This window comes from Oryzias melastigma, linkage group LG17, assembly GCF_002922805.2.
Source record: "Oryzias melastigma strain HK-1 linkage group LG17, ASM292280v2, whole genome shotgun sequence".
Taxonomy (NCBI): Eukaryota; Metazoa; Chordata; class Actinopteri; order Beloniformes; family Adrianichthyidae; genus Oryzias; species Oryzias melastigma.
Window position 1 is genome coordinate 5,761,897 of NC_050528.1, and position 10,810 is coordinate 5,772,706.

General features: G+C 38.4%; 1 protein-coding gene across 2 annotated transcripts in view; it reads right to left on the reverse strand.

Moving 5' to 3' along the window:
- The window catches only part of agap3 (ArfGAP with GTPase domain, ankyrin repeat and PH domain 3), a 202,564-nt gene that overhangs the window by 63,325 nt on the left and 128,429 nt on the right, over window positions 1-10,810 (reverse strand). For both annotated transcript variants that reach the window (XM_024273323.2, XM_024273320.2), the window contains exons 7-9: window positions 8,117-8,244; window positions 7,833-7,988; window positions 2,903-2,986 (exon numbers count right to left, since the gene is read on the reverse strand). In XM_024273323.2, coding sequence (XP_024129091.1) covers window positions 2,903-2,986; window positions 7,833-7,988; window positions 8,117-8,244 — 368 coding nt within the window. The remainder of the gene's footprint in view (window positions 1-2,902; window positions 2,987-7,832; window positions 7,989-8,116; window positions 8,245-10,810) is intronic.

Consider the following 10,810-nt stretch of genomic DNA (forward strand, 5'->3'; position numbering starts at 1 on the left):
GTAAACCTGCATTAGATGAAGGATTTGTGACATTAAACCAGGAGTTTGCATCACTAAAAAAGCCACTCAGGTCCATTTCTGTCTGAACAAAACCCAGTCGGAGTCGCAAAATACGACTTCACTCTTTAAAAAGTACGACACTAAGTTGTATTTCTGCTACTTTACTGCCAAAAACAATTGAACTATGTACTTTTGTCATGAATAATAACAAGAAGTTGAAGGGAATTGTTTTTTTTCAGAATCTAAAATGTATTCGTACTTTGACAAAAGATCATATTTGTTCAGTTTAAAATTAGACACCAGGTCCAAATGAGAATCATTCTTCTTTCTGCAGCAAATAGACTCCAAATGAAAACGTTTAAACACAAGACATGAAATTTGTTTTCTACTTGAACCATCTTTCTGCTGATGTTAACCAAATTTAACATTCGGTTCATGAGCCAGAAGAAAATATTAAGCATATACTGCAAAAATTGAGTCTTGAAAAGGAAAAATACATTTTTTTTCAAGAAAAACAATAAAAATATATTATCAGTAAAGTTTTTTTCATCAGAACAATCTTACACTGAGAAAACACATCTTAGTAACTAGTTTTTTCTTAAAGTAACTTTTTTAACCCAATTACTTAAAGAAAATCTGCCAATAGGGTCAGAATTGGTGACTGTTTGGATCATATGCAAATAGATAGATAGAAATAAATTATAATACCAATATAATCTTTTTCCTCGTAAAGAGCTAGGATCTAAAAATAAGAAAATTATTATTAAAATCCTTTTGCTTCAAACCCTCACACTAAAAAAACTTGATTTAAGACTTAAAAAAAACTGTCATTTCTTGTTTATTAAAGTTCATTAAAAGTTAAACTGACATTTTTTGTCATTTTTTCAGAAGCCAAAAAATTATGTTTATGTTCTAAGAATAAGTTTTATCATTTATGAGAATTTTAATAAAATGGACCAACTTATACTGAGATGATATTTTTATTTTTTTCAAAAATGAGTGATTTTAACTTGTTTTTACTCATTTTAATCAAAATCAACTACAATTAGATACTTAAAACTAAAAAATACAAAGATTTTCTTAATATCAGGCTATTTAATATTACATTTAAAGTAATTCTAGTTGGGCATTTTAGCTTATTTTTTCTATTGCTGGATGCTTGATGTTGATTTCTTATAATGACTTGCTGCATGGCCAGATCATTTGACTACTTTTGAGTCATTTTCTTCCTAATCTTAGAGTTCTTTTCTTATTTTAACTCTTTTTCGGCAGAGAGCGACGCCTCTTTGGATAGCAACTAATCCTAGTTTAACACTTTATGATGATTTTCAACTTTTTTCCAAATTTTAAACTAAATTTGTAAAAAAGATCAAACGATTTCCCGACTTCAGTATTTGAAATGTGTGCTTTCAAAGCAGCAGTAGTTTAAAAAAACGGTTATTTTCAGCCATCAGTTCATAAACTTGACCGACTACAATAAAATTAACTTTTTAAACCGACTTTCGTCTTGGTTTTCTTTAGCCAGTTGAGGTGAATTGTGGCTCCTCCACATCTGACGTTAGACTCGACTGTTTCTCTCTTTGTCAGAGAACAGCTGAAGGAAAGGTCGCGTCGTCTTTGTGACGGGACGAGAAAGTCAGGGGGGAGGAACTGTAGGTGCAGTCCATCATGCCGTTTACTCTGTTTATGGTCGGGCCCCCTCCCTACTCCTATAGATTTGAGGCTGAAGTGATGCGGTGGGGGGGAGTGATGTGTAATTTACCCCGATTGGGGCGAGGGAGAAGGAGTAATTAAATCCACATTGATACTTTGATCTCCTTAATTGGGCTTCTGCCTGACCAAACTGGTTCCTCCCCAGCTAAATTGGTCTTTCCCTTTGTAGATAAAGAAGCAGTGGGGGGCGGTGTTATCATGATAGTGACTGAAATGTGCCAGGCCTCTGAAGGGAGTTCCTTTGAATGTACCGTATGACAAAAGGTGAGTTTACAGTCAGAACTGTTCAAAGGAAAATCCGGTTATTTTTGAAATTCAGGCAGAAAAATCAAAGAAAATTAAAAAACTATAAGTTTCACTGAAATCAATCAAGAAAAAAATGAGAATAAATTAAGCGTTAACTATTAAAGTGTCATCTTTTAGAGATTTAATCTGTAAAAGGTGAAGTTTCTGATTCTAAAAAGCTTCCCTGACGTTTTTCCACTTTTATTTTGAAAAAACGAGGTTTGTCCAAACAGCAGCACAAGAAAGATTTTATTTCCATCATCTGTAGCTAAAGAGGATAATAAAACGAGGATACCTGACCCAATTTGAAAAGAACAATCATAAGTGATTACTAATAGTTGTGTCCGTTAGTTCTCCTCAGGTTACAGCTCACAAATTTCACTTCGATTTGATGCAAATTAACTCAAAATAGGCTGATGGAAAAATCAAGATTAAAAATGTTCCTTAGAAAAAATTCTTAAAAATATACATTTTTGACAAAAAATATAATCTATTTTGACTCCTAATGTATTTTTAGTTGATTATTTTTCAATTTGGAACTTGTTATAGTACAGAAATTGACACTTTTTAGTCTTTTATTAGGAAAAAAAAAACTTTTAAATAATTCGAATTCATTAAATTAAATAGTAGCTTCATTATATATTTATAAAACAGTCAAAAATTGATTTTCAATTTTGTTTTTCCAAGTTAATGAGGCCAAATTTTATATGTGAAGTTTGGCAGGTTCTGAGAGTACTATTAGTAGTGTTTTGCCGCCACCTAGTGGTCATAATTTTCTCTGCATGTTACACATCAGCTGGGATTGAACACAAAAATCAAAGCGAGCGCTTATCTGGGGGGTTAAAATAATACTTACCGAGAGAATTATGATAAATGGAGGTGAAGCGTCGGGACAACTGCTCACCTGTTTGATAGGTATGGCCCTCCCACTGCCTATGCTGTCTGTTTTACTGTCAACGCTCTTTGTCTGTTCACTGGCTTTCCGTGACTGCAAGAGAACAAGAAAGTCAGTCAGAAACTCAGCGACGACACATGGGCGGAGCTGTGGGGGGGTGAGGTGGTGGGTGTTGCAGCATGTGTGGGTGAGGCAGATAGGCTGGAGGTCAGAGGGAATTTGTGTGTTTGTGGAGAAATACGGCGTTGCAAATAAAAAAAATAAATAAATAAAATAAAAAAGCTCCAAATTAACAGACAAGCAGACCAGCAAACAAACAGCAGGAACATCAACGTGCAGTTAAATAAAAAAAGAACAAACCAAGACCACACTAGACGCATTTCAACACGAAGACGACCACATATTGAGTCATGACTCAGCCCTGAAACCCTTCGAGGGGGGAGAATCCTTTCCTCTGTTTGACACCTTAGAGGACCTGCTGGGCAAAAGCTGCACTACCCCAGTGAAGAATCAGCGTTCAAACCCTTTCATTGCAACGGTGCAACAAAAACGTCACAGTTCAGAAGAGGAGAGAAAGGAAACAGGGTTATTTCATAGCGGCGTCCTCCGGCGCGTCACCTGAGAAACCATTTCACACATTCAAAGAGAAACTCTTGCTGATTTGCCTGTGGAGGTAAAGAAATGTTATATGGAGATAAATAAAAAGAAGAACTTAAAAAGAACCTTCCCACCCCAACAACAAAATCAAAGATGAGGTACAGTCAGGGACAGACATGAGCATGAATGGTCTCACTCAGAACATGAGGAATGTCCAGTCACCAATGGATTCAGAGGTAGACTTCAAGTAAACCAACTCTGGAATTTAGATTTTTTTCCAACATTTTATTTTTTTTTCTCGTAATGATGACTTGTTCAGCTTCTATACAGACACCATACAAAGCAAGTCACAAATTCACTTCAAAATATTCGACAGATTGAGCCAAACATTGCAGTTCCCACAAAATATCGGATGAACAATAAAGGCATTATTTCATATATTCCTTATAGGTATGTTCTTTTGATATAGAAGCATTGTAAATAAAATACAATACAAGATATACAGCAGTCTATATTATTGTCAATCCATTCATGATAGAAAAGCGATTATGCAAGAGTTCATAATCTCTGTACCAAACCTAAACAAAAAAAAAAAACAAACAAAAAAATGGATAAATAAATAAATAAAAATGAAAATTTTTTTCAACTACATTCATACAAGTCGGTGCAACCCAGTTTCATTTCAGCAGAATATTCCTCACGACTGACTAGTTTTATGAAGGCCTTCATAAAATTACCTACATAGACCTGAACTAGTATACCACATTTTTTTCCATTCAACACGCCCAAAAAAAACCAAAACAAAAACAGACCAAAACAAAGAAGAAGGAAGGAAAGAAAAACTTGGCACGTCTAGTCCTTGAGTCCTCATTTACGGGAGAAGGCAGAGTGATGTCATGTAAAGCAAAAGGTCGTGTCCAACAGTTCCAAGAGTGACTTGACTGTACAGTATGTTCTTTTTTTTTTCTTTTCTTTTTTTTTTGTATGGCGAGTTTGAATGAACAGGAAAGGGGGCGTGGCAGAAGGGGGCGTTTCCAGAAGAGTCCCTACAGTCTTGTTTTTGGACCGTCTATTCAAAGTCCTACCCTAAACGAGCACAGAGGGTAAAAGCAGCAACAAGTCCTCAACCAATAACCTCCTCTCTATCACGACTGGCAAAGCAGGGGGACTCTTTATTTTTTTAATCGTCATGCTCTTCTAATTCGGAAGGAGTTGGAAAGCCCTTTTTGTTGAAGAAAGGTTGGAAACAGAAGCACAAATCTGCAAGTATTAAAAAACAGTGTGAAATGGTTATTTTTATTTATTTATTTTTCGTTTATTTTGTTGAACGATCCATCAACTAGAGAAACCCTGGATGGCGGACATTTAAAAAAATGGGTACGAATGAATGGGTTGTGATGGAGTTAAGTATAAAAAATGGTTTTGTGTAAATTTAATGTGCTTTTTAACACAAAAAAGTGACAGAAAGTCTAAAAATGACAGACGAGTAACAGAGTTTAGTTATTGACCATGGAAGCACTAGGAAAGAATAACACATGCTGCGCTGACACCTAGTGGCTGATGATGGTAATGGTCAAAAATCAGGCTTGAAATGAAACGTGAAATGATGGGATTTCATGTCATAAAGCTTTGAATTGAATTACTTAAATTATCTATAAATATTAATTTTTTAGTGTCTGTTTTTTGGGACAACCTCATCACTTTAATGGGATTGTAGCAGCGTTTCTGGTCATAAGAGTCCCAGTGCCAGTGCCATGAAAGAGTGCTGATCCTTGAATGTAAGATTATGGAGACAAATCCAATACTTTTCTTCCAGTGACATTAAGGCCTTTTTTTTAATGTTTTTTTAAATAATAAAATACAAACTACTTACACTTCAAAACATAAACCTGGAATCTAATCAGTGATTTGTGGGATTTTTTGGGAGAATTGGCAGCACAAAAAAGATGAATAATACTGGGGAATATCCGTGACATTGAACTTTTTTTCTGGTTATCAGCTGGTAAACTGTCCTGAGCCCACTCCCCTCTTCACTGAAGACTCCACACCCCCTCCCACCCCCTCCCTCGGCACGCCGCTCCTCAGAAGGTCATGAGCTGAAACTCCCGCTCGGCCTGCCACTCCGGCACCCACACCGGGTAGGTGGCGTGCTTCGGCATCTCCATGACGCGGACGGGGAGAGGCTCATTTCTCTGGTGGACATGGTTAGTCACTACCTAGCGGGGGGGAAGGGAGACAACAAGGGGAGCTAGCACACAGCCTGAACTTGGTGGGAGGCCACAGAACCTACGGATCCAACAGAAGCTTGGGTACAAGAATGAAGAAGGCAGTAGGAGAAAGACAGAAGGGATAGGGGGGGTACAGAGGGAGAAGGAGGACAGAGGCGAGGGGGGGGGGACGACACAAAGGGAGTCTCGCGCAGCCGGATCTTTGAGTCAAAAAGCTCACAAAGTTCTGGGGGGTGAAAAGATTTTTAAGCTCAGAATTTAACTGGTGCTCTTCTGACCAATCAGATTTCTGCAGCCAGGGCCGGTCCTGGGCATAGATGACCTAGGCCGCCGCCTAGGGCTCCATCTGTTGAAGGGGGTGCCAAATTGTAATGATTTTTTTTTTGACAGTTTGACACCGCTCATTTTTTGTGTTTGAAATTAAAAATTTGTGTAATAATTAAAAACATAAATAAAACTAGAAAAGTTGCATTACCTGCGATAATACTAAAGTGAATGCTTTTTGCTGAAAGTAGCCACTAAAGCTGCTAAAAATAGTGACACAATTTACTTTAATTGCTGAAGGGATTTGCTGAAAATGCAAAAGCTATTTGCAAAATTTTACATTTGACTGGAACAATGGAAATGTCATTAAAGAGCTATGAAAGAGCGCTGAAAATGACCTAAATATCTGAAAAAAATTGTAGTAAAATTGCTTAAAAATCACTAATACATGCCAATTTTGCAAACAATTTTTGTGTTTTGCTTTAATATGAGCAAAAACTTAAAATTAGCTTATAAAAACTCAGTAGATGCCAAATTAGCCAAAAACTGAGCACATTTCTTAAATACTACCTAAACTCCAAAACAGCCTAGAATTCTTCAGTAAACTAAATTAGTCAAAACTTTAGCCTGTTGTTAAAATAGAAGCTAAACTCTAAATTAGTATACAGAGTCTCAGTAGATAACAAATCAGCCAAAAAAAGCTAGCACATTGCTTAAATACTAGCTAAATTCCAAAATGGCCAAAAACTCCTCGGTAAACTATATTTGTCGAAACGTTATTGATTTAGGGATTGGTTAACCTTTAAGGATGAAAAAGCAGCAAAACATCCCTCAGGGACAGCTTTACGGTCAAAAACGAAGAAAGAGCAGAAAAAAATGGACCCAAAGCAGAGGTTTGTTTGCTTTATTTACTTTCAATTGCTTGGAAATTTGGTCAAAAAATGCTAATTTTAGGCCGGAAAAGAAGATTTTAACTGGCCATCTCGTTTTACTTTTCCTCTTTAAAACGGAAATCTATAACAAATCTTTAAACCGTAAATTTTTTTTTTTTGCCCAGGACCGGCCATGTCTGTCTGCAGCCCCTCCAGAGCCTCTGTAGCTTGGGGAGGCTCAGATCTGGCAACGCAAGATTAGGGGAGGCTTTGCAGCGAAGGAAGAAGGCTGGTAAAGAAGGAGCATAGAAGGGCAGAGGTCACAAGTCAACGACAAGCTTAGGACAGATAAGGAAATTAGAGTGGTTAGTGCACATGTATGCTACTGGTTACAGCCAAGGGGCCAGAAGGGACAGGACACGGGGGGGGTTAGGAGCCATAAGGTTAGGGTTGGGGCGCCGGTGGAGGTGGGAATCCGAATTGAAGGGGGGAATTCGGGGATCTAGATTTTTTTCCATCTGACGCTGAATGAAGGATAATCGCCGAGTAAAGATGACAAAAGTTGCTTGGATTTTTGTTTTTTTAGAGGCAGAAGGCGGCAGCTGCCAGAAGGGAAGTCACTGCAAAGAACGGATCTATCAAAATAAGAGGGATAGGGGGTCTAAGTTTCAGACAGCGCTTTAATTATGGCTGAGATAAACAAACTGAATCTACATCCAATTAAAAAACCAAAAGGACATGAAGAAAGTCGTTTCTTTATTCCACAGTGTTTGATATTTGCTCCAAAGCAGACTTTTTGGAGCATTTTAAAATGTTTGCTCATTGTGTCGACAGTCTTTCCCTGCGTTAGAGGCAGGAGAGGCGGCTTTAATGCATTCTGGGCTACCTGTCTCCCTCTGGTGGTGAAAGTGTGCCATGGCACCACGCCTCCTAGTAGTGCGAGTGGGTGTTGCTTTGCATCAGCTGTCGCATACTTACTGTGAAAATGTTGGAGCGGCGCTTGGACTGCTTGCGGATGGGCGTGGGCGTGTTGGAGGCGGCGATGGTCTCGATGCGCATCTCCCGCTGACTTATGCTGGGGGTGGAGGGAACGGAGGAGGAGTAGTCGCTGAACGCGCCCCCACCGTTGGCCGCCTGGGAGAGATCAGGAGGAACCGAGAGAGTCAGAAGAGACCAGAAAGGGCGGGGAGTGACAGCGGGCCGGGTCAGGATGATGTCAGGATTTCCCACACAGGCATATAGTTTTTGTGAGGACGGGTTACCTGGTTAATGTGAACGGAGGGGATGGATGCAGCGGGGACGGACGAGTGGCTGGGAGAGTTGGGGAGGGACTTGCACGGACCAATAGAAAGCTGCTGCTTTTTCCTCATGGCCACAACCTTCTGGGCAACTGGAGGCAAAGACAGAAACAGTTGACTGGAGATTTCTGAGTGTGAAAACACTACTCAGAATGTGTGTGATTGTTCTTTTTGCGTTACTAACATAACTCAATGAAGACACAATCAAAATAGCCTTTTTCACATGTTTTTGTGGCATTTTTCTGATGATGGAGGACATAACTCCTTGTATTTTTGGTATTTGTGAACTCTAGTTTTTGAAATATTGAGCAAGATACGCGCCGTGAGAAATAAATAAAAAAGTCTTCAAATTTCAAGATTAGCAACAAGCCTTTGAATATATTCATGGGGTGTTTTAATATTTTGTAGTAATTTTCAAAACATTTGGAGTTTAGCTAATATTGTAGCAACATGCTAACGTTTTTGGCGAATGTGTTATCTACTGGTTTTTTTTAATGCTAATTTAAAGTTCAGCTCCAGTATTTTAGCGACAAGCAAACGCTTTTGGCTAATTTGTTATCTACTGGGTTTTTTTTAGCCTAATTTAGAGTTTAGCTTCTATTTTAGCAACAGGCTAACATTTTTGACCAATTTAGTTTACAGAGGAATTGTAGAATATTTTGGAATTTAGCTAGTAATTAAGGAACGAGCTAGCTTTTTTTGGCTAGTTTGGCATCTACTGAGGGTTTTTTATGGTAATTTGGAATTTAGCTAATATTTTAGCAACATGCTAACATTTTTGGCTAAATTTTTATGTACTAGGTTATTTTTATCCTAATTTACAGATTAGGTTTTATTTTAGCAACAGGCTAATGTTTTTGACTAATTTAGTTTACTGAGAAATTTTAGGCTAATTTGGAATTTAGCTAGATATTAAGAAACAAGCTAGCTTTTTTGGCTAATGTGGTATCTAGTGAACTTTTTTCATGGTAATTTGGAGTTTCTGCGACAGACTGGCGACCTGTCCAGGATGTATTCTGCCTTTGTCCGTTAGGCTCTAGCACCCCCGCGACCTCGAAAGGGATAAAATGGTCAAGAAGATAAATTTGCAGTTTAGCTGATGTTCTAACATTTTTGGCAAATTTGTTTCTACTGAGGTTTTTTTAGGCTAGTTTAGAGATTAGCTTCTATTTTAGCTACTAATTTAGCTTATTGAAAAATCTTAGGGTATTCTGGAATTTAGCTAATTTTTAAGCAATGAGCTGGCTGTCTCTGCCTCCCGCGTGGGTTTTCATATGTATGCGGAGCAGATGGTGAGAGCACGTGGTCAGCCCCGCCCCTCCCCACTGCATGTGGAAAAGGAGCAAAGTGCACTTTGTGTTCCCGCTGTACTCGCGCAACTATGTTTTTAGGTATTTGGGCTAAAAACGTATCTTTCCGGTAGAAACTGATGACAGTTTCACTACGGTATCTTTGCATTTCACTGTCAAGCTCACGCAAAGCGCCCCCTGGTGGACTTTTTTGGTATTATTTTAGGAAACAGATTCAGGGAAATAGAGGACTGGTAATCGTTTGTGAGTTGAAATATCGCGATAGTTCACCATACCGATTTTTTGTCCCAACTCTACAATAAACATCGTCACAGTGGATCTTCTTCTGTCAGAATACTGCAGGATTTCCTTCATGATGTGTGTCCTGTAGGATGTAAAATCTGTAGTGTTGCATTTGAATCGATGTGTTTCTAATGTTTAGGTTCTGCATAGCTGGAGCACCGCTGAAGGAATTCCTGGCTTGTATTTTTAGATCAGGACACAAACTGAAGCCCTCCTGGTGGAATCACAAACTTCAGGCAGACTGGGAGCATTCAGCAGTTGGAGGATTGGCCTGAAAGGTTTTTACAGTAGCAATAAAACTGTAATGAGCATTATTGAGGCTAAATGTTGGCTTTTAGAGATGAATTCACAGATATTATATGTATTCTTACAGATTAACTTCAGGTCTTTAAGGCTTCTTTGGAGCGGGAGCAGTGCTGTGTAAATGTTCTTGTATTGTTCTACAACATGATTTCCAGCATTAGTCCGAGGATGGAAAAAATTAAAATAAGAGAAAAATTAGAGGAACTTTTTCATTATTGTCTACATAAAAATAAGAAAAAGATCTTACATTTCAGGAGGACAAACATATTCCCCTCAGTGTAGTTTTGGACTCCAGTCATTGATTACATCATCAACACATCACACAGTGACATCACACAGTGACATCACAGAGTGACATCATCAACACATCACACAGTGACATCACACAGTGACATCACACAGTGACATCACACAGAGATCACCAATGGGATCATGGGGAGGCTATGACATCGTTTGAGGTCACCAACAAAGGTTATAAATAGACGTGGTTTCGAGCAGATCAGTTAGTCTGCACAGACCCACTGAGAGAGCGACACACCAGTCGAGCACCTTCCTGGAAGAAAGACTGAGCGTATGTCAACTTTCTTAGACTTAACGACAATAGGTTTACCAAGAATGTCACACAGTGAAAAATTTCAAGAGATGGAGGTTTCCACTGTAGAACTTTACAAAATTACAGAGAGTATTCTCCAGCAAAATGACAACATGAGCAAACATGTTGAGAATCTTTGCAGGAGATTACAGAAAAGGAGAGATTTAGACG